Source organism: Anser brachyrhynchus (genome assembly GCF_964034855.1).
Source record: "Anser brachyrhynchus genome assembly, chromosome: 14".
In the NCBI taxonomy this organism is placed as follows: Eukaryota; Metazoa; Chordata; class Aves; order Anseriformes; family Anatidae; genus Anser; species Anser brachyrhynchus.
The window spans coordinates 10962590-10986869 of record NC_137709.1 but is presented as its reverse complement, the minus strand read 5'-3'; the positions used below and the strand labels follow the sequence as shown (position 1 = coordinate 10986869).

The 24280-nt window shown below is 43.3% G+C and overlaps 1 protein-coding gene across 5 annotated transcripts in view; it reads left to right on the top strand.

The window, feature by feature from the left end:
* UBTD2 (ubiquitin domain containing 2) overlaps positions 1-24280 on the top strand; it is a 257761-nt gene that overhangs the window by 211700 nt on the left and 21781 nt on the right. For all 5 annotated transcript variants that reach the window (XM_080554750.1, XM_080554749.1, XM_080554751.1 and 2 more), the window contains one exon: positions 22124-22360. In XM_080554750.1, the coding sequence (XP_080410876.1) occupies positions 22124-22360 (237 nt within the window). The remainder of the gene's footprint in view (positions 1-22123; positions 22361-24280) is intronic.

The window sequence follows — 24280 nt, the reverse complement described above, 5'->3', positions numbered from 1 at the left end:
CACCTTTTTCTCATTAGAGATGCGTGTTCTGTGAGAATACTCCCAGGGCCTGAAATTGTATCAGGAGCAGAGCACAATAGTTTGGGGTTGGGAGCTTGTTACCTTTGTATTTTTAAAATTCAATTCTGGAACTCAATTTTTGCTCTCATGCTGTGATCAAGGGCGCTCCGGATCCGTGAGAAGGATCTCTCCTGGCATTTACTTTGTCGTTTTATTTTTCTGTGGCAGAACTATCATCTCCTGTGATTTCTTGTCTGTAGGGATAAATACAGTCTTTTATAAAAGACTACCTACAAAACATGGGATAGTACCTACAGCTGGTGAATGCCATTTTCTCCTGCCAATTTTTATTTGGCAACGTGCTGCTGTTTGAGCGACTGAGCCTACTGTACAACACTGGCAATTGCAGGATAACGTCTGTCTGGTGAAAAGGTAAATAGTTGAAGTAAAAATCGCTAATTCACACACTTGGTATGTACCGCACCAAATATTTCTGGGCAGAGGTATAGAGAAACGCTGCGTATGTCGTATGTATTGAACTTAATGATTTCAGTGCATATTCAGATGCATTTGCTTAATCTGTGGTATAAGCAAAAGCTGCGTGCATCAAAATAATGTCTTCAGTGCAGCGTGCTGGGCTCTGGTTGGGCTCCTGCCCAACAGACATTTTGGAGCCCCTCTTGTGAGTGTCGCTGCACTGTTCCCCTGTCTTCCCAGGGAGCTGAGCTGTGCAGGGCCCTGCTGGCCCTGGGGAGGGATGCTCGCGTCCCTGTTCCGCTCACCGGTGGTGGCTGATCCACGGCACAAGGGCTGAAGCGAGGCTGAGGAGGCAAGGGGCAAGAGGTATTAATGGGAAGCAAGGTTTAGTCTGAGGAAAACAGTTTAGAAACAGCAAACATTATCTGAAGGCTGGACGAACAATTTCACTCAGGCTTGCGGGATGCATTCTTCAGGAAGCTATATTTGGTGGCAGCGGTAGTTAAGCATACGTTCAGATGAAGCTTCGCGCTCCAGTCCTTCACACCTCTAACTAGCATCATCCTTTGCTGCTGCCGGATTTGGTGTGGTTGCCTCTTGGGGACGTGATCAGAATGTCCCGAGGGTGAGCAGATCTTCTTTGCGTTGCGTGTCTGTAGCGCACACAAAATGCACGCGGTGAGCATCCCCGCTGAGTGGCTGGTGGAATCGCGGGTCCCAGCTGAGGGTTAGCACTTCGAGGGGTGAAGAAGGGGAAAGCTGTCAAATATCGATTTAAACTTTTTTTTTTAAAGAATTGGAACCGACTTGAGTTGCATGTTGATGACTTGGCTCAGTAAAATGCATGACTGATTTTTTTAAAAGATTTTTTTTGCTGTGTGCCTAGAGAACCACATTAAAAGAATGTGGGTTACTATAAATACAAGCAATTATTGAATAGCAGTATGTTGTGTAAAGTGCTTATCAATATCTGATATTATTCTAAGGCAAGTTTAAATGCTCATTTCAGATAAGTTTTCTTATTCATTCGTTTGTATGTCAGTTTTTCACATCTGTATATTTCCATTGTATCTTTATCCAAATCGAAAACTAGTTCTGGTGCCAAAACAGCTTGAATTCCAATGGAAAACCGCATGTGTATTGAAATCACATTGCTTGATTAAAGTCACATGCTTTAAATCAGTCACGTATTGTATAGCCTCACGCTGATGGTACTTAATGCAACGTTCCATCACTGTCTTAACGCGGCTGAAACAAACGCATTCATTGTACGTATCCAAGGCACTTCAGCTGCTGCACTGATATTACAGCACAAAAATAGCTGCAAAAATACTACAGACTCAGTTTTTGGCTTTAGCTGGAACGCCTTCGGAATGGAACAAGAGGGAGTACAGAGTTTTAGTCTCTCCTCTGGGAGAAGAAAGGAGCAGCAGCACTGTCAGAACAAGAGCGCGTGGATGTTGCGCATCGGCGCTGCGAGGCGGTACCAGCGTGAGGGTCCTGCGGGTGTAAGTAACCCTCCAGTCCCAAACTCTCTAACACACGGTACAGACTCAAAGTGTGTTTTTTTAATATGAGGAAAAACAATCCAGTAAACAGTTGATTTTCTTATAAACCTCTAAAACCAGTTCAACTCTATTGGGGCTATTTTCATGTGTTGAAATGGTATGAACCCTGTGGAAACATCTGGTGCTCCTAAACAGTGACAGAGCTGCCTAGGCCATTACCACCTTGAAGAGATCATTATGTAAATGATGACATTTGTCCGAATGCAGATTTCCAAAAGCTTTCATACATTTAGTTTCTTATGGACAGAAGCCTTGCCAAAAGGAAAACTCCAGGGTTTCGTGACTTGCTGTGACCCTGCGGTGCTCTCTTGGCTTCTGTCCTACTGCTCTCATTTAAAATGGATTTCTTTGGGGAAACTGTGCTTACAGATGGAATTATGCTATTTTAGTAAAGTCATAGACAGAGTCTTTGTTGGGCAAGCCGATGGATGTGGAATAAATGGAACCAAAGGAACAGTACTGGCCCCAAAGACTTTAGTCTGATGATTGCAACCTTGCAGTTTTCTTGGAAGCAACTTCTGCGTTTTCTGAGCATCCGTGCCCACTTTTTTTTTTGGGGGGGGTTAAATAGGTCTGATCAAAAGCGAACACTTTGATTCCTGATCTTTTCATCTTGCTATAGTGTTCTTAGCTGGCTTATTTACCATTCGTTATGTTAATTTGTAAACCTGGAAAGAAACGCCACCCTTGTGCCCACCCCATCGCTGGGGGCTAGCTAATGTGTAGGAGTGGTGATGGCATGGGCACAGTGGGTGGCCTCTCTCACTCTCCCCATTTCCTTCATCAGCCCCAGGATGTGATCACTCATGATCAGTTCTCAGGGAACAACTTTTCCTCAATAATTTATATGTAAACATAGTTAAAACAGTACTTACCACAACTTCCTCAAAATACTGGATCTGAAAACAAACAAGTTTAACTGTTCACATATGCAGTCTCACTTTTCTGGCTTTATCCATCCTGAAGAAGTGAGGTGTTTCACTATATTTTAGGAATGCAAGTGCAACTTTTTCACTCCAGTTACGTTCTCTTTCTGTCGATTATATTCAGGGGGCAGGGGGGAAATGGCATGCTGCACAACTGTGGAAGAAACAACATTAGCATCTTATCTTTTTGTGGTGGAAACTTATTGCCAAGAGTTAATAATTTGCATTAAGCTCCACATTAGTTAGGAAAATGTTGAAGATAGTTGAGGGTGGGGGAGGAAGTGTTTCGGTTCCTGCAAGTGTCCCACCTTGTTAATGTCTCTTGGCAAACTACGTGGGGAGAGACACTGTGAAAGCTGCTATTTGATAATTAAACCTGTTAATGAGAGTTTTTTTGTTGGCATTTTTTTAGCAATGACGTTTCATATTTATACGAGGTTGTACAAAGTCCAAGATAGCAGTGCTGGCAGAGGCATCTGTATTTTCTAGTTCAGTGCAGTGTCAAGCAGAATATTCCCAGTACCAGCCGAACTAATCTTCTCTTAAACTCTTTCCAGGTTTGCCTACTCAAGTATGCTGTCACTATCTGATTGCTCTTCCTGCCAAATTTCCAAGCTGAATTCATCTTCCATTGATAAAGTCTGCTTCTAACTGCTCAGTGCAGTCACCCTTCCTTCCTTCACGTCTTCTTTCATTATCATAAATTAATATGAGGATTTTTTTCCGACTGGAGGAACTCTTGCCTTGCAAGTCGGATTTGGGTATCTGCACCACTTCTTTTCTTGTTCTGATTTGGACACGTTCCAGTGCAGATTCACTTGTTCATATTTAAAGCTAAGAAATAAAACGCACAGTTTCTCAGAAAGCAAGTATTTTCTAACAAGATATTTTAGTGCAGATTATTATGTATGAAAGTCAGTGTTGGTGCTAAAAAAATGAGCCCATATGAATGGGCTGTTCTCAGCTAGGATAGCTCTGGTGAGTGCTGTGTAGACATGAATGTTTCCTGGTGCATTTTTCTCATGCTCATCTTTAGCTTTTACACAGGTCAAAACCTTCAGATTATGCGCATTCCTTTTTTTTCCCCTTTGTGGCTGATATTACATTATTATCTGCTCTTTGGAAATGCACTTGGCATTGATTAACTGAGTCTTTAAATGTTCTGGGACTAGCTTTTCCAAGCAGTGCGACCGCTGAAAACCCGCGTGCTGCAGTTGTTTCCTTGGGATGACAGTTTGGATTGAAAGCTTGGGACAGTTTGGATCCGATCCTGCTGTTCCAGTTACTGGTAATGTAAATGCCAAAAATTGCTTTGTTGCTGTTTTTTCAGCTTTTGTTCATATACATGTTTAGAAACCAGATGGATTTACCATAATCTAATAATACTGTCAAATACTAGGTAGGCTTTCATCTTGAGGAAGAGAAAAAAGAAAAAAAACTTTTTTGGTAAATTTTACGTTTGTTTAAAAGAAATAGTAATCTGGATTTCTCTTGCATTTTTAATTAACGATGAAGGGAGCAGGGCGGTCCACCCTTCTGTGCTGATTCTGAATGCTGAAGCTGTGTATATTTCTGTTGGATATGAAGGGATTCTGTCTTCATTTTCTTCTGAGCAGGGATTTTTTTTCTTTTCAGTTTAAGTCTGAAATCCATTTCTTGCAGTAGGAGATGAAAGCATAATCTTTGGCAGTATGGCACATTTTCTTCTACAGTTTTCTGTAAGTGGTGGCCATTCTCTGTACCTGTCCCCATCTGCACCTGATTCTTTTCTTAAAAAAAAAAAAAACTACGAAGGACCTCACTAAAAATCCAACTCCTGCCAAAGCTGTTTTGACTCCACAAAATGTATCTTAAGATAATTCATTGAATGGTTTGGGGCAGTGAATATTTTGTATTGCTTCTAAGGACTGCAGGAAGATATAAGAGATCCTTGCCTTGAAAATGAGATTAAAAATAGTTATGCCTGACTCAGTCTAAATTAAATGTTTTTCATTATTTTTACAACTATCTGAAGAGTAGGGGCTTAGAAGGGAAGAGGAGGTGTGTGACATCAAGACATGTTCAGTATAGGTGCTTAGAAAATTTAATCTTGGCAAATATTCGCTATCTAGGAATAGACGTTTTGAAAAAGACAGATTTCTAGCTAATACTGCTCCATTTTCTTTTTTTACCGAGTTCATACCAAATGAATGAGAAGGCACAAGCTATTCTGTGGTAGCCGAGAGGAAAATGCTGTGATCTGGGGAGGGGAATTACAGCTCGGTCATAAAAATAGAAGTTGGTTCAGAATACGGGAAATCAATCTTTCAGGTGTAGCATGAAATGAACATGAAAAGCGGATTATTCTCTCTAGGTGATTTTTTTCCACCCATTTCTAAATATTTTGCATTCGCTCATCTTGGACATACCCCAGCAAAGATCGCTCTTCTCACAGCAAAGGAATCTCTTGTTTCTTGCTGTGTTTTTGGTTATTTTTAATAGCCTCTGTTGCTAGTAGTGCCTAAATATTGCTGGAGTCGGGAGGGTACTGAACGCTGGCTGTAGTTCTGTGAACCAAAGATAGAGCTTAAAAAGTAGAGAGAGGAATTGCTGTTGGAAAAATCGCTGCCTGCAGGCTGCCTGTGATAACAGGGCCAGATTGATGGGTTCCAATCCTGGCTGTACGTTTTCGATTCTTAGTTGTGATACAGGCTTTTGAAAGCAGGAAAACTTAAATACTTTTTTTTGTGAATTCGTGCTCTTCGCTGGGGGATCTGAATGGCTTTCTTTCACGTTTACAATGCGGTTGCTACTGTAAGGGAGGCAGCACTGGAGCCCCCAGCTCTGACAGTCCTGTCCAAAAAGCACTCCCGGATTCAAGGCGCCCTTGCTCAGAGCTGCAGAAGCAGCACTTGGTGTGCGTAGTTTGCTCGTTAGAGCACAGTAATTAGTACAGCAGGCTGGGCGGATCACAAATGCGCTTGCGGCCAGTTGTTTTGGGGAATTCTTCCTTTTTCCGTTGGAACCATCAACCAGCATTTTGTTCAGTGCTTTCAGCAGTCACTACACCTAAATAAAATAGTTGTACCTCTGCAACAAATGTATGAAACCCATGAGAGATCTGGGCTGTTATTTTTAAGTGGCTGAAATAAAAATCTTTTTGCTAATGCTCTCGTACTCATTACGTGCCAAAATTTCTCGTTCTTACATTTGAAGCTAAGTATTTTCTCATCAGGTAAGGGGGAGAAGGGATGAGAAAAGGGTCTGTGTAATAATGATGAGCTCTGCCTTGACTTTAGGACCAGACTTTTCCTACAGGAGCTTAACTCTCAAGTTCAGGATCAACATGCGCTCAGTTTAACCTGCTGTTATGACGCTTGCTACTTAAATTAGAGGACAAGGAAAGGAAGGTGCATGTTTCCTGACAAACGATACCATTTCTGCTTATGAATAGATGGTAAAATGAGAAAAGTAAGCTGCCTTGAGTGTCATAGTGAACAGATTTTAAAAAAAAAAGTGAGGGTAGCCCATGTTCAAGGCCTGTTTCAGCTGTGCCTGGGAACATAGCGGCTGCTACGTTTGCCAACATAATCATTGCACTGCGAGTTTTTAGCTTGCTCTGAGTTGTTGAGAATTAAATGCATTTTAAATCAAATCACATTACACAGTCACCCCTTCCTTTAAAAGGAAGAGAAGTTACTTAAGTGAAGTGCTGTTGCGTCTGTTGGAAAGGCTGCCCTTCGTTACAGAGCGAGCATCCCTCAGTCCATTAATAGAGCTAAAGACCTGTGCGCTCAGGGACTTTTGGAGGAGATCAAATTAATTTGCTAAAGGTGGAAGGGCTCTGGCTACTCTAATCTATCTTAATTCGAGCAATTTAAACGGAGAGGGCAGTTTCCTTGGCCTGCTCCTCGGTCCCTCCATCACAGGGAGAGCAGCAGGCTCCCGCAGAAGGTTTGCAGCAGGAGCTGAGCCATGCGCCGAGGAGGCTGCCGGGGTTTGCTGACTCTGCTAAGGCAGAAGGTTGTGCTCCTAATTTCAACACCCGCAGTTAAATGCTTAAGGTTGGATTGCATCAGTAATCCCCCGCCATAGGCTATAATATGCCTCCTTTTTTTCTAAGTAGATCCAGAGGGACCTAACGTAGCCTTGAATGGATGTAATTTTAAGGCTACTTTGTGCAAGTGTTCTGGTCTAAGAGCAGTTTTTTGTTGGTTTTTTTTTTTTGCCTGGATGTATGAGAGACACAAGCCTTTGTTGCAACCTGTACATATTTGTGTACGCTTTCCATTTTAGGTTCGGAAGATGGGTGATAGATTCCTAACTACCAAAGCAGCATACTAAGTATCCTAATGTATTATAAATTGTCTCTGACTCTAAGTTAAATATGGTTTTCTTAACAAAAAGTACACTTGAGAAGTAGGAATTTTGTCTAAGGGTCTTACATGTGTAATAAAGACATCGTTTTTCAAAAGGCAGCTTGGGCTCTTGAAGTAGAAAAGCTTGAGCATTTTTAGTAAATAGTGTGATTGTGCCATTTTAGAGAAGTCCTGCTTGCAGATGCCAGTTAACAAAACCTCCCCATATTGAGCTGTTACGAAGCATCACCTGCTAAGAAAGTTCTTGAAGGACTTCTTGACACCCGCCCAGTCGCATAAATTCCATCAGTATTAATCTGAACAACACTGAGAAGTAACTAAGCTTGTAGAATATGCCCGTCTTGTCCTTTGCTTAAAAAAAATCACCTTGCCAAACCTTTGAGTGCAGTTTGTTCACATTAACCTTGTATGCTGTTGGTTCTTGTCATCTTGCATTATACACAAGCAGTGCACAAAATTCTCTGCATTTATCACCAAAATAGGGATTACTCCAAGGTAATTGTGCTAATTAGTGAAGCAATTATTATCATTGAACTTATTAATTACATGGTAAAATGGTATGGGAAGTAAGCCCTTAGTCTGATTGCAGAAGAATAGTTAGCTGAAAGATTTATTTTTTAATTCTTGGGTGTGATTTGTTTCCCTTCCTCTAAGTACTGGCAAACAAATGGGAGCTTTGTTGAACCTGTGGGCCGAACCCTCTGATGCTGTGTAACACACTTTTTTTCCCCTGAAATCTTCTACTTCGGAGATTAGGGTTAAAATTTGTTTTCAGCAGCAAAAACTCAACTCCTGGCATGCTTTAACCTTTCTTGCATGACCTGCGTATTTACATATCCATGGAAATGAGAGGCAAGAGGATGGACGTCACCCTGTCAGCATAGAGTAGCAGTCTACAGGAGTCCTGGTGGCACCGTGCTGCCTCGTGTCGCAGGAGGGGAACTGCATACACCACAAGACACGGGCTGGGATGTATGGATGGTGGTGGTAGTGGGAAATTACCCAGCTTCACTTAAACTTGAGAGAAAGTAGTCTTTTGTCCTGTCCCCATGCTGTCTGGAGATCCTACTGTGGAGCTTCCCTTATTGAACTGCTTTCCTTTCAGGGTTTTGCTTTTTTCTTCCTGTGTTTCATAATCTTCAGCATTCTCAGGCAGAGAACAGAGCTGTCAGTCAATTGCTGTAACCTGGTCCTGTTTTTTGGGGTTCTCTCAAACTCCTGTAAGTAACGTCTTTTATTTCACCACTTGATCCAGACACTTAATCAGATTCCAGCATCCACTTCAGTTTCTCTGGCTCTTACACATTGTTTTAATGCAAATTCCTATCCTTCCCCTGGGATAAAAATCAAACGTAGGATTGGCCCCATCGGAGTTTTTGACAACAGTTAATTTTCAAGCAGATCCCAAATTTGTCTTCAGTCATTCTTCACAGTACATTATAACCTCTGATGGGGGCATTGGGAAGAGCAGACTTTGGCATCCCAAGGCAGCTACTGATAGCTTTGTATTACTCTCGTCTGAGAAGTCTGGATGTTGCTCTGTAAGCTCTTGATGCCGCTTGGCCTTTACACCGATTCCTAGACTTCCAGTTACTGAGCTTTCTCCGGTCTTAGGTTCTGGAGTATCTGGAGAATGACTGTCCAGAAGATCCAACTTGCATCATTTTTCCTGACACCCCACCCCTTGTTTAACACGACACGCTGTCGAATAAAAATTTGGAGTTTGCTTAGGCTGTGAGCATTGGTATGTCTATGAATAAATTTTCAAGCTTATTAACTGGCTTGTGGATCCAGAAAGTACTGACTAGAAGTGAACAAGTGTTTTTGTTTTTCTCTGGGGCATTAAGCCACTGTTCTGTGAGACTCCTGCCCCGCAGGGGTTCAGTGTGCGCAGTCGGATGGATGAAAACTAAAATGGATCTGGTTCCTGTGGTATCTCGCTGTTTGGGAGCACCTGGAGGCTCAGTGATGTGGTCATTTAGCTTCTGTGATCATACTGATTTGTTAATGTTGTGATGAATTGCTTTTTGCTAACGGGAAGCAAGAGACAGCAGGGGAGGAGGATGACTCCTGCTAGTGAAGCACGTAGAAACCTTCTCTGGATGAAGAGCCTTTTGTGCTTTTGGGCAGTTGAAGTATATGAGGTTTTTTGTTTGGCTTTGGGGGGGTGTTTGTCTTGTTTTAATCAACCCATCTCAGAAATGAAGTCTCACCCTTGCAAGTCTGTGTTTTTTTTGGCTTTAAGCATGTCAGAAAGGACACACAACCCCAAAAGATGGGTTTTGTGGTAGGCAGAAAACCAGGTCTGTGTTCTGGAGGAGTCTTGAGTGATGTGAAGGTGTGATGACCTGCGCTGTGTGCCCTTGAAGGGTAAACAGCGAGCAGGGTACTTGAGGAACTTCTGCTTCTAAATCACTCGTGCTAGTCCTGTGTGTGGCAGGACTGATTTGACAGCTATTAAAGATGATGTTACCACCTATTGTTAAGAGATAGATGAGAGATGACCTCATAGAAAGAAGCCTGATGTTTGAGGAGCATCGGGAGCAACCTATCCCCCTCTTGCACATCGGCACACTGCCATCTGCCCCTGCCTGGTCCAGCGGGTGCTGGCAGAAGCACTTCTCCCAAACTGCTGGGGTGGAGTCCTGGGAAAATGAGTGGTAGGTTGCAGCTAGACACCAAGATAAAACATCTCGTTAATGGGAAGCAAGTGGAAAGCATCTAAAAATTGATAAAGAAATAATTTGTAAATTAATTTGAAACAGTAACTTTATCATGGAAAAACTACCTCGTAAAATAGAGCTTAGTAAAGCAGCAAGAAACACAGCCTGCTGATAGAATCTTTAAATGTTTGCTTTCGTGCATCTGGCCTGTTCCTTACACTGAGCAATTGGTTTTCCAAATGGCATTCATGGAACATAATGCAGAACTGTAAAATTAAATCATTAAGGTAATGCATGTTTGGTATGTGTGTCAGGTAAGATTCCTATTTTCAGCTTATACTGATCTCTTAATTAACTGATGAGCTTAAGTAGCTGAGATACAGTAATAGTGCATTTAGTTAATTGGCTAATGTGAAACTCTATCCCTGCCAATGACTATGACACGGGAATAAATTCAAGACGTGGTGTTAGGTCCTGCAACTAAGCTAATTTAATCACTGGCCATTGTAAAAACAGTTACCTTGGAGGCTTTCTTGTTCGTTCCCTTCTGGAGGTTGACTTCTGTGCACAGAAGTGGCATTGCCAGCAGTGCCATGTTTATGCAAGCTCTTGTAGGAACATAACATTGCCTGTCATGGGCATTATACCTTACACAGCAGAACAAGCTGTTTTATTTCATGTTTTGGTGGGAGGCTCAGAGCAACATAGCCTGATGCAAACTCCCACAGTGAGATGGGATACGAGAATGTTATTAATATGATTTTATATGTTAATATTAATATTATGTTATTAACATGAATGTTAATGTGCTTTATCTTTTGGTTAGCCCTGAAGGAGTCAGGCAGTTGGGCTGGATGATCCTTGAAGATCCCTTCCAACTGAACTCCTCAGTTCCATTGGTGTTAGCTTCTGCAGCTCCTCCCAGGAGATCTTACTTTAGGGGGGCCTCATGAGTTTCTGGGATCTCGGTTGGTTTTAAAGTTTAAAGAAGTCTGGGTTTACTTTTTGTAACGAAGTAAATTCACCGACGGTGTTTCCCAGAAAGTCTTCAGAAGTTGCAGAGTCAGTGCACACACCCCGTACGTGGTTCTGCTGGTGAGGGTTCGCCTGCTGGCTTCTGCTGGCTTTCAGCACTCTTGCACCTAATCAGGGTGGAGCTGGCTGCATTGTTTAAAGAAAATTATTAGCCTAATCTTTTCGGTAACTCTGGCAGGATGTCTGATAAGGCTGCCTTTGATATTTTTTTCATTTTTTTTCTTAAATGAAAATTGTGCTGGTATTGGAAGTACTTGTGGCGCATTAAATAGAGACCAGATGTACAGCAGATGTCCCTGTCTGTCACTTAGCAAATTCAGAGAATTTGTGATGACCTTGTGTGGTCGGTCTGTGGCTGCATGACAGAGGCTAGCGCTGGTTGCACGGCTCCCATGGCCAAGGCCTCCATAAAAGCAAAGCTTCAGTTTAAACTGCACTGAGCCAGACGCCGGCTTCTGTCTTGCTTGAAGCACGCAGATTTTGGCTGTTAGCTTGCAGAGAAAAGCTTGCAGCACTTCAATCGTAATTTATTTTTTTTTTTTGACGGGAGATGTCAGCCTCCAGTAAATGTCTTTAAATCTTTCCTTTACAGTTCATATACATGACTGTTATGCAGTGGTCAGAGGGAGTACATTACTGAGGAGGGAAGGGGGCTTCTGAGCCAGGACAGCATTCGTTTGCAGCTGGAAGCACTAGATGTGTTGGTACATTAAATCCCTGCTGGCAGGTGAGACCAGCCGGTGCTGCTGGCTGAGCAGCGGGCTGGTGCTCCTGTTGTCACCACCAGCGGGCACGCAGCTGACCTGCCAGAGGAACCATCGCTGTGCAGTTTGAGCTGGTGCATTTCAAGTTCCCCTGTTTGAACGGAGGGGAAGACACAAAAGGGTTTCGGTATGTTAAAAGTGAAGTTGCTGAATCCCATTCTTCCTCCTAATGGGAGACAGAGGGCCTTGGGGTTTTTTGTTAGGCTCTGTACAAGCTTCCCACTGCATCACCACGTTGCCCAACTCCGCCGTGCAGCTTACTGTGATGATTTTGGTTGCACGTGAGAAGCTGTATTGATGCTAAGCCCTCAACTGTGATCAAGTCTTAAACCGTGTAATGCAGCCTATGTCAAATAGAATATTTTCGTGTTGCTGACAGCTTTCTTAATGGTGGTTGTCACAGGTATCCAGTCAGATGGTCTGGTTGTGCACTGTAGGGGGTAAACATTGAAGGTCTTGGTGCTTGCATGCTGTGGTTTGCAGATGGGTAAATCTTATCCCGTTTTGCATCTAGCTGAAAAAGTGAAAGCTATTCCTATCTCTGGTAGATAGGAATAGTTTAAATTCTGGTGTAAACAGCACTGAAAGGTAATTGTGTTGATAATGGCAGTCCCTTGAAGCTCATCCACCATATCGCTGTCAGAGCATCACTGGGATGCCGAAGCTGGCACGGTGCAGTCAGTGCCACCACTGCCGTGCTCCTTACTTTCTGTGGAAGCAGAATTATGGCTCTGAGATGGCTCTGATGGGGTGCAGTTGGGCCAGGTGGGCATCACCTGGTCATCACCCTGCCTGGCAGCATTCCGGCTTCATTTGCAGTCACCCCTTGATGGAGGAGCAAAGGATTTGAGGTGGCAACTCCGCAGGGGTGTTTGCTCCCCTAGACGTCTTCATCTGTCAGAAGATACATTATATCAAAACTTTAATTTAGATAATCAGAAAATTTTCTGCTTGTGCTTCTAGCAGGAAGCCAGCTGAGCAGGCAGGGCCCAGGAGTAACCATAATGTGCTTTGCAGCTTTTGCAAACTAATAATGAAGCCACAGAACTAATGCTAGGAAATAATGCTGAGCTTTTTGGTGGCAGACCAATGCGAAAAATTTCCTTTGAAAAACCGTATGAAAAGTTGAGGCAAATAACAATAGAGAACCTCACACTGGCTTTTCTTGCATTATTGCTCTCTCCTACAGTGCTTATTCAGAGCGTTTGTAAATGTCAGGGTTTGCCATCCTGTTCTCGCAGCCTTGGAAGCAGAGAAATCATCCTCATAAAATCTGAATGAACGGACCAGAGGCTGAAGTTTACTCTCGCCAGCTGGCTCTCCGCTGTTAGACAAAATACACGGATGGGTTTCAGGTTTCTCTGAAAGGCCACCTACCTTACCACAGCCCATCCCAGCGTGAAGCAAGTGGCAAGGCTCTTGGCTATCTGGATGGAGCCTGTGTGCGCATTGTGGGACGGGACGTTTGGATGTGGTGTACAGTCGGGGAGCAGATCTCACAACTTTGAAGCTTTTATTTCTTGCTGCAATACCGTTCGTTCCTTTGAAATGTGAGAGGTGATGAGCTGCTTGGAAATAACCAGGCTCTCTCGATTTCTTCTGCAGTTCCTGTTGAAAATGATGGGAGCAGTGGAAAATACAGTGTAATAGCTGGTAATTAGAGTCAATTTTCTTCTTTGTCCAGCACATTCATACGCCCTCGTCCTTTCATGTGTTTTGTATCTCATGCTGTGAAGCCTCTGGATTGACTCCGCAAAGATTTAGTGCCTTGTGCATGACTTGTCCAGAGCTGACTGTAATTACCAGTGTGACTTGCGCTTTACTCACTACGGTTGTTTCTGTGCAATTAGCTGGTTTTGGAGGAAGGTGCTTGGTAAGAGTTGAGGAGAGACTTGAAGAAACAGGGGAGGCGTATTCCCTGTTCCCGCTTCGAGCAGTGCTCTGCGACATCCACGGTCCCGGCACCGGTGAGTAGCCATCAGGGGACATGGTGCTGTTTGCCCTGCTGGCTCTCGGTGTCAGGATGGTGCCCACAGTGGGTGATGCCCCTTCCCTGGGGGGACCCCATCGCTTAACAGCAGCCCGTGAAGTGTCTGGTAGGCTGCTCACAGGAGAGTGCAGACTTGGCTTCGAGTGATCAATCCCCTGTCCTCCACTGCTTCTTCCCCTTTTCCATCTTTTTCTTTCTTCCTTCACCCCCGTGTCAGGAATGAGAAAGGGAAAATAGACCTGGGGTTGCTTGGTGGGTTTAATTCTTCTGCACAGGTTTGTCCTTGTTAGGTTTGCTGCTCTAAAAATCTTCGCACCACAGGTTTACTACTTGCGTGGCTTAATTTTGACTGTTTTGCCTACGCCTTTATAACTTGGATTTGTCCATAACCTTATGTTTTATGACACATCTATTCAAATATGTAGCTTGAATTTCTACCAGGAAATGTAATTTTTGTGTTCATTCCTATTGGGAAATGGAGTTTTTCTTGTGGCATTCATTCCCCAATCTCCCTTCATTAAAAAGTCTAAAACTTAGTTTCAAGTATCAACAGATAGATGGACGTACATAGATAGATGTACGTGCACAACATCTGGTAAGATCATGCTTTCCCAGTCCCTCAGTCCCACAGCATCCTCGGATGTGTTACGCTACTCTGAATATTCTCAGGACTGTCCTAATGGATGTTTTCTTATGAAATCCTGATGTTCCTTCTTGTTACGAAAACTTGATTATTCAGTGAAATATTTCATTTGTAAGGCTGAAAATCTTTTACTACTGCCCAGGGACACTTTCTTTCCAAAATACTGTTCTTGCCTTGCAAAAATGTAACCTTCTAAAGAAAAATATGGAAAACTAGCAATAAACAGATAAGATTCTGCTGTTTTCCCATTGTCGTGTAAGCCCGTGCTACTTAATATAACTTAGATTGTGTGAGTCTATGTGACAATGTAATTCAGACTGTCTGCTGCTTAGGTGCAATGCATTTTCCCCTTCCCCCTCCTCAGTTTCTGTTTTTCTGCACCTACCCTTTGTACCTTCCTCCAAACCCTATTGTAATTCTGCTTCTGGAAGGATTATGCCACAGATGGATGCAAAGAAAATGATTGGGATAAATTCTATCTAGATATTGATACCAAATTACAAAATACCTTATGAAGAAATTGGAGCAGCGTAGATTTAAAATGAGACTTGATTTAAAATGAGACTCATTTGGTGATAAAGTACTATTCACTGATTTTGGGGAGGGAAGCCCTTGGGACTATTACTAAAAGGAACTTTATAGGTAGCAAACTGTTACTTTGTATTTCATTTGTCTTCAAAAAGTAATTTGTTAGTAATCAATCCTCAACCGCAAAGCAATTTTATAAAGAATATTTTTGATGATTAGTTCAATTTGTATAATACTCAGCTAGCTTCTCATGACTGTCTTCGAATAATTACTCTTTGCTGTTTCTCAAATTGTTCCTCCCCGAGAGGGTATCGTTTCCCCTGTTGAAGCTGTGCATGCCTACAGCTTAAGCAAGCTGAACGGGAACTGTGTGCCACGCTTTCCTTGCTGGCCTCTGCTTCTGCAAGGCTTGGTCTATCTTGTTTGATGGTGTATCGTTTCTGTTCTCTGCCCGTGGAGCCTGGCAGTCATCAAACCTCCCATTTCCACTGAGAGCAGTTTTTGAAAAATGTCTCTTCATTCCTGTTCAAACAGACTGTTTTGTTAATTTTCTGCCCTTTCTTTCGCACTTCTTTTGGGTGTTCCTGCGCTTTTCCCCACAGTTATTCAAAACCGTTCATCTCTCAACACTTAAACAGTTGTTTTCATCTCTTACATACTTAAAGAAAAAAAGGAAAATTATCATATCTTCCCACCTTCTCCCGATACTGTTGGCACTTCAACATTTTGATGTTCTCTGCTAATGTTTGCCCATATCTGGTCTAAACTCGTGCTCCAGGCTCAGCATGGTCCAGAGACCTCTATGCCAGTCTTCCCAGTGCTTGTTTCTTGATGTACAATGTTCTTGCTATGAGTCTGCAGAGGTGAAAGCACAGCAGGGCCCAGTTCTTGCAGCTCCTGTACACAACTGCTTGCAAATGCACGATCAGCAGCGTTGGGCCTGCAGCCCCCAAACAGCATGCGAGTGGTCCCTAAGTCTCCTTCTGAGATCTGTGCTGCCAAGCCCTCCCCACCCTGGTGGATTAGGTGCCCGTGGGGATGTTTCCAATGCATGCTTTGGCCAAATTTGGATGTGTTTTCTGAGAAGAGCAGCAAAATTCTTATGCTACAAGCAACATATGCTTCTGTTTCAAAAGAAAAGGAAGAAATTCACTGCAGAGCATTTGCATGGATTTTAACGTAAGCCAAATGATATTCCTCGCTTCGTTTTAAGGAATAGGTGAAAGATGCTTGAAAAAATGGGGTGAGAGGAAAGAAGCTGACGGGAGGATGACTGAAAGCAATGGGGATGTCTCCCCAGATGGTTATGTTGTAGCTCAGTTTGAGGAGGTAACTCCAGACTCTTAAAATGGACCAAATCCTGTGGTCTTAGAGGGTTGCCAGTTTGTTTAATAACAGGGAAGCAGGAAAATCAAATTCACATCTAGCGCAGAAGAGATCTACCTAGCCTTCTGTGGAGGGTGTCAGTTGCCTGATGTCTCATTTGGCTGTTGCGTTTGTATTATTTGATTTGACAGCCAGCCCCTTGGGGCAGAAATATTATCCAATTTGATTATCGAGTGTTACAGTTCATGGGTATATAAACTAGAATTAGGAATGCTTTAGCTGGATGTTGGTATTTATTATGAGACTCTTCCATTACCAGCTGCTTCTGCTCATCTGGCCTGCCTCGAAAAGAGGCAGCAGTGCTCTGATCCGCAGCGATAGTGACATAGCAAACACAACAGCTGTTTAAAGAGTTCTACTTAGACATTTTTTGACATTCTGTGAAGAAACTGATTTAAATATCTGGATTTATCTGCATAAGCTCACTCAAAAGAAGCACAGATAACACTGATTCCACTGCTTTGACGGGAAGCTGCAGGGAGAAGAAACAAACCTTCACAATTCATGTTAAAAAATAGTCTGAGGACTGGAGAAATATGCCTTTTCTGAAAAATAAGACTTTGCAGTTTTTCAAGAGCTGAGGTTAGCAGGACAGGCAGGAGTTCCCTCCAGGATCCAGAGCTGTTCTTTACCTGGGAAGTGAAAGCACGTTGTGTGCGGCTGCTGATGGGGCAGAAACAGCCTACGTGCTTGTCTGGAAGTATTTTTAGGTCCCTTGAAGGCTTCGAGGGATGAAACAGTCTTATGAAGGACTCTTGACTGGGAAGGAGACTTGAGCAGTGCTTGGATTTTGCGTGTGTAGGAATGGCAGAAGTGTGGGCGCAGAGCTCAGGCGAGGCTGCCTCTGTTTCTGCAACCTGTTGTCTCCTCCTGCCCCAACCCCTGCTGTACCCCGGTGTGTCTTACACAGGCGTTTCTTCTTCCTTTGCATGCTGAGCCCTGGGAAGTTCATTTTGCAGCTGGTGATTATCAGGGCTTCTTATCTTCTTAGCTGCTGCTTCTGCTCTCATTAACCTCAGCGGACCCTGGCAAGTCCTAAAAATGGTGTTTGGAGTTTGTGCTCAGCAGTAGGTGGGTCTGACTGAACCGGAGGGGAGCAGAAGCAGTGCGAGAGGCATCTTTCAGGTCGGGCATCCGGGAGGATAAAGAGCATCTGTAGTCTCTTTGCAAGCAAGCCCTCTGACCAGCCTAAGGAAAACATCTGCGAGGCCACAGGAATGGCCTGTGGTCGTTCCTCCCTGAGAAAGGCTGCTCTTAAGCGAGGTCCTGCAGCTTGTCAGCAACTTCTTAGCTCCGCTTCAGGATACGCAGCACCACCTGGGTGTCCGTGAGCTGCTGCAGCAGGAACACCCGGAATTCTTTGGAGGCGTCGCTGATGTGCTGATCTTTGCCTTTTTTGAAAAGCAGACTGTTAATGGTCTTCATTTTTCCGTCTAAATAAATCTTCGGCCAAAAAATATCAACCATCACCATCTAATGAGAAGTGTGAGTTTCAATATTGCTTCAGCAAGAACATACCTCTTTGGCATTTATAAGGCAGTATTTCATATTTTCAAGCATGATATTAATAATTTGTTACTTCTGTTGAAGTGATGTAAGATGAAAAATTAATGGGGATGTTACCTTCTCTTCCAGATCTTGCAAGCTGTAGTGCCTCTGATGTACGTGGTCTTAAATGAAGTCAATGTTTTCTTTTGAGCTCTCATTAACTTCAGAAGCGAGGAATAGAAAAGTGGCGTTATAAATACCTGACAAAGTGTTTTCAGACTGCTAACGTTTGTTTCAGTGCATTTTCTGTCATTATCAACCTTATTTTAGGGAAAAAAAGTCCTTCGATGTAGTCCAAAACTTTGACCATAGAAGTTTGTGTAGTGATGTTTCTGTCTAGTGACCAAACCTTGAAGTGAAAAATGGGCCATTTGACACGTTTTTTACGTGTCTTGTGGCTTTTTGTATCCTTTCTGCTCCATCTATCAACACAGCTAAAAGAGATTAACATTTTTTCAGGAGGGTCTAAAGCTTTTTAAAGCTTTTAGGGGATTCTTGAAACACTTGTGATAAATAGTAAACACACTAAAAACCTTTTTAAATATCAGCTCATGACGCCAAGTTGTGTTTAAAGGCTCGGTACTGGGATGAGTGGCTTGCTAGAGTAGAAACGGCTTTAGCGGTGTTTATAGAGTCACTTCCTTCCACCATCCTTCTTTCCAGCTTGAGAAACTATCGCTGGGTTCCTCGTCACCGCTGCCTGTGTGGGCAGGGTTGGATCTCCAGGGGGAAGCTTTTTTGGGACTGTTAGGATCTCCGTGTCCCCCCTGCCATTCCTGTCTGGTGAAGAGCCGTGTGTTCAGATGCTGTTTTGGGCAAAGATGGGAGCAGGGAGTGGGAAGGGGAGAGAAACGGCCTGGAGCAGCTTGTGCTGTGTTGCTGGGTACCCGGCAGACAGGGCTCCTGCAGCAACCGCCGCCGTGCTCGGGGACTGCAAGAAGCGCCTTTAACCCGCTTTCATAATTAATGCTTGGGGAGGAGGAGAGGGCCCTGTGGGATAAATTAGCAGCCATTGAGTGTACATGCTAACAGATGTTAGCCTAAGTAAAATGGAAGAAAAGATGCCCACTGACCCAAATTTGTTGCGTTGTCACGTTTACTCTGTCTGAAATTTTCATGCTCTGCCTGCTAAGCCTTAATAAGGAAACAATTCCTCGTTCGAGTGTTTCACCACATATGTTTCTACAATTTCATAATATACTGCTTAATGCATGCAGTCCTCCTTGGCTGGGCTGCCTCCTTTGCCATTCTTCTAGGCTGAACCGTCCTCAGCTCCCAGCTTGCATGCGCTCAACCAAGGCTTGGGCTGTCAGCGGTGGGCTCTGCCAGGAAACTTGGTGTTTTGTAAACACTTAGGTTCGCTGCTCCGAAAGCTGTTAAATGGTCAGCGCTTCTCTGAAAAGCAAATGGAAGCAATCTCGTGGAAGCAATCCTGCGGAAACAAAAGGCAATAAATGTTTGTGGTCACTTGAAAGGGTTCTGTTTCAGAAGTTGATTATTGGTAGTTTCTGCATGAGATGCAGAATAACAGCTGGGGTGCCGCGCAATTGTCATTTGCTACTTTTGATTGTGATCTGATTTAGACGATGCGTTTGTATGGAAACTGCCATGACTTCTTTTTATAACCTGAAGAAGCCTTATGGATTCATGCAGTTGGAAATGTCACCTTGCCATCAGAAGTTCCTTTAAATACCCATTTTTCAATTAAGTCACAGCTTATTAAGCATGAATGTCATTCTGAGCTATGAGTTGAATCTGGCGCTTCCGTGGTTGTAGCAAGTAGGACTGTATAAGGGGGCAAGCCGTAACCGTGAGTATGTGTTTTAGACTGCGAGAAGTTGAAATACCTTTTGCAACACCAGATGCTGATGGTCAGCCCCCAGGCATAACGCCTGCCGTTGGCTGCTGTTCTGAAAGCAGAGCTGAATGTGTCTGTGGCAGAAAAAGTCAAGGAAGGAATGGGAATATTTGAGTAAAATATTTTTGCAAAGCATTAGTTTATCTGAAACTAGTATTTCTAGTGTATTGAAACTTAATGTTCTCGGTCACATCCCTCGCCCTGCCACACAGACATTTGTATTAAAGAGCTGTAGTGAATTGCCGTAGGTATGGTTTGTAGCTAACTGGAGATACAGCGTAGGTCTAGATTAAGAATTGAGGAGTATTTAGACATGAGATTATTCTTCCATTGAAATCTGAACGCTGGAGTAAGATTGAGGAGAGACATAAGTTTTTTTTTTTATTAGCTATTGCCAACTCTGTGCCGGAAAAATAAGAGGGCCTGGAGAAAGGCAGTGTTCCGTGTTATCTCTGAGGACAGACGTGGGATGCAGGATGCCGGAGGTAATTCCTCATGTTTGTCCTGGGGCTCTCCACTCCTTGCAGATGAACCAGGAGCGCCTGATAAGTGGCAGCTTTGCTCCGCGGGCCTTGATGCCGCGGCAGCTGCGGTGTCTTGCTTGTGTGAGCTTCTTTTGGCCTCGGTGCCACAGACATCGGGTGACGGACCAGGTCTGCTCGTGCTTCCCCGGCCTGGCAGCAGCTGCGGTCCCTCTGCTCTCCTGGGACTGCGAAGGCTCCTCACAGACAGCATGGGAGGGGACATCTCCCCAGCGGCACACGTGGTGGGATCCCTAATGGACTTCAGGTCTGGTAGCTTACCCGTCCCCCAGGAGCGTTTGGTATTCATCACCTCATTTTTATAATGCTTCCATGTTGATGCAGCTGCTTATTTTCAGCTGCAGACACCCTTAAATGGGGTTTAACTGTTGAAGGACATCTTGCTTCCTCTGGAGACGTTTAAACTATGTATTCAAGGTTTTGCGGTATCGAGCCGTGGTGAGAGCTGTTTTCGTGGTTTGTCATTGCTCTCTTCCCCATACTGTTGTCGCAGTGTCCCGTTTCAGCAAGGTCCCTGCTGCCAGGAATGGATTTAAGTAAGTGGGGTTTTAACTCTTGCAGGGAGAAATTCTTCCCCGTGTGCACTGAATTTTGTTCCCTTCGTTGTACTTCAGATAGTAATAAAAGCTTCTCTGTACCATCTCAGTGTTCTGCAGTTGGACAATTAATTTTTAGTCTCTGCTAAGTAATAAGTGCAAAATAATATTTGGAAAGTACAATTTTAATTTGTCTTTCTGTAGGACAGTAGAAGCCAGTTTCGTGTATTTGGTCTCCATCACAATGTTAAAATGCTGATTGAAGGTTCTCTTTGGAACTGGTCTCTTCCAGCTTTCTCACGTGAACCCCAACAGGAGAGCCCAAATGACAGACTTCTTCAGTCCCCAGGATCTGTTTTGGGCAGATACTAGCGACAGAGCCTCTCCTATACGTAGGAAAGAGGCATTCAAACATCTTGCTCCCAGGCATGTCTGGGCACTGTGCTCAGACAGGAGTTGAACTAACCCCTTGCTCACAGAAATGAGGCAGACAAACAGAGAGAAGGCTTTTAGCATGCTCTTGGCAGTGCTGTAATTTAGAGCGAGCAGGTAGTTTTAATCCGCCAACATTAGACCTAAGTGATTATCTTAACTGGCTATTACATAAACATAGCGGTAGTTAAAATAAAACAAACACTCTTATGTTTATTGTGAATGAAGTAACTACTTACTAAAACTTGACAGATTCCTGGATTATTCTTCAGGGATTTGTCTTTGACGATTCTAGTCTTTGTGCATCTTATTTGCCTTTCCACACTTACTCTGAATTGAAACCATTTAAAAGCAGATAATGCAAAAAAATAATCCTTAGTCTCTTAAAACTCTGCATGTAATAGAGTATCCCATTTGCTGAGCAGAGAGCATTGCTGGCGGCACGGAGAGGAGATCCTGGTGCAGCGTTGTCTCCCTGCACCCTGGTGTGCGGATAATGGGCTTCTGCCTGCAGCGCTGCTGCTGCCGTAGAGAATTTCTGTGGGGTATGCGTCAGCCAGCCGGGTGCACGTGGTGCAGGAGGAGGGATGCACTTCCCAGGAGCCTGGAGAGAAGTTGTGGGGTGCTCAGATGTGCAGGTGGAACCAGCAAGCATGAGGTCGCCCTTTGTTTTTACCTCTCAGAAAAAATTAACTTGAGCCCAGAGGGAGGAATGGGCTGTCCTGGAGAAGGTGGGTGAAAAAAGGATCAGGATTACCTGAAAGTAAACTTTCTCTTCTTAAAACCTAGACAGAATAACCAAGGTACGCTTGAGTAACTTTGTGCTGTTACCATTTTTTTTAACTTCTCTTCCTCATTCTACTCCACAGTTGCTCTTGGTCGGAATCAACCCTTGAAAAAAGAGAAACCGAAATGGAAAAGTGATTACCCCATGACAGACGGACAGTTGCGCAGTAAGAGAGACGAGTTTTGGGACACAGCACCAGCTTTCGAAGGCCGCAAGGAGATTTGGGATGCCCTCAAGGCTGCTGCACACGCTTTCGAGAGCAATGACCATGAACTGGCGCAAGCAATCATTGATGGTGCAAACATAACACTACCACATGGTAGGTTCATCTGAGATGGATGTGGCCAGTGAGAAGTGTAACAGGAGGTTAAGCAAATGAGGTTTTAACATCAAAATCAAATGAGGCAAGCAGTAGTCTCAAACACTGGTATTTCAGCATGCACAATGTCTTCTGTTTGGTGTTTCAAAGCAAAATTATGTTAGTATGTAGAGAAGAGTATGAAAAAACCTTCCCAGAAACTTGGTGCTGACAATTTGCATTAAGATTTTGTACAGGATGCACTGTAAGCACTTACCACTTCAGTTGTTTTCCCTTTCACTCTGTCATTCTGAATTCTGTTTTTTTTTTTTTCAGGCTCTGTGCTTACTCTGTTCCTCAAAAATGAATCACTTCCCTTTATGCCAAATAGAAATACAGAAAATTAAAAAAAAAAAAAAATGTTTTCATGGATTTATAGGCTCACTAATCTCAAGAGAAAATAGAAAGGGGGGATGAGGTGGATAAAAGAGGCTGTTCTTGGTGTCCTCTCTACCAGAAGGGAAGTGAAGAGGTTTATGCCAAGTAATGAACTACTTCCAGACACGTGGAACTGAATGCAGTATAAAAGACACTATGTATATGCTGACTCAGGTCTCCTGGGAAGAGAAAAAGGCTGATTTGGAAGATCTCACACCTTTCTTTCTGCGGTAACTGCTCTTCATGAGGTTGACTACTCATGTTGCCCCTTTTTTTTCTTCTTTCATTGTTGTGTTTAGGATCACAATTTCCTTAAGCAGTCACAGTTGATCACCTATTTCCTTTGGAAAGGGTGGATTTGGTGTCTTTTCCATACTGAAGTGTGGAACATTCCTAGTCGTTGTGGCTCAGGATGTTCTTTTTCCCCACTCCTGTTCAGCTGTCAGTAGGATGTCACTAACATAGCTGAGAGGTGGAAAGTTTCAGTGCTGCAACATGACCTGTCTTTTCCGTAATTCATGGGCGGCCTATTGTAGTCCTCCAGATCATTGTTTGTTTTCAAGGAGGTTTGTGTTTTGCTGGTTTGACTGATAACGAGTGAGTTTTTGTCAAGGGCGGTTATGCATATGGAAATGGGTTTTGTCAATTATTTCCAGAACCTGCCAATGCCAAGGAAATCTCCGTGTTCCTCTTGTACAAACCTGCAACAGTTCTGTCGATATTCTAGTCCTAATCAATTGGAGAGAGAAAAGTAATTCCCCTGCTTATAAGCTAGTGTGATTTTTCAAAAGATAGAGACAGGAGTCAGGTTGTCTAATGTGGAACTGGTAACATTTTTGTGCCTCTGTTTGTCATACTATTTTTCTTTCCTTGCAGTGGTTCATAAAATTGGCCAGAATATGGAAATCCTAAATTACCTACTAGGTTTCTTGATTTTATGCATCAATACACATTTTATGTATCAATTTTAAATAGCACGTTATATTTACTGTGTCCAAAACCCAGAATATTCTCCTTCTAAATTGATAACGTTACTGAATTGTTGTCCTTCCAAAACATCTACACTGCTGAAAATATGAAGCAGCTGGATATTTAGGCATGTTGTGAGCTAGTAGGAACTGCCTAAGTGGGAGGAGTCTGGCAAAATGGATTGGTGAAGATACTGATAATTTTAAGTTACCCCTCAAATGGAAATATTTCAGAAACAGTATTTGCGGACCTAAAATAGCCGCTGTATTGTCTTGCTTAGGTGGTGAAATAAAAATGGTAGAGGTCAGGAAGACTCGATGTTACAAGTGAGTTAAGATGAACAAAATGCAGATTACCTTCCACCATGGTTTCTTATGATGGATGTGAGCTGATCTCCAGATAGGATTTTAGCTTAGTATGAAGAATAACCTCCCTCTGCAGTTCACCCTTTGCAGTGAGGGTCTCATTCTGCTTATGACCATACACAAAAGACTGACGGAAACATAATTGTTTCAGTAAATGACAATCTGAGTC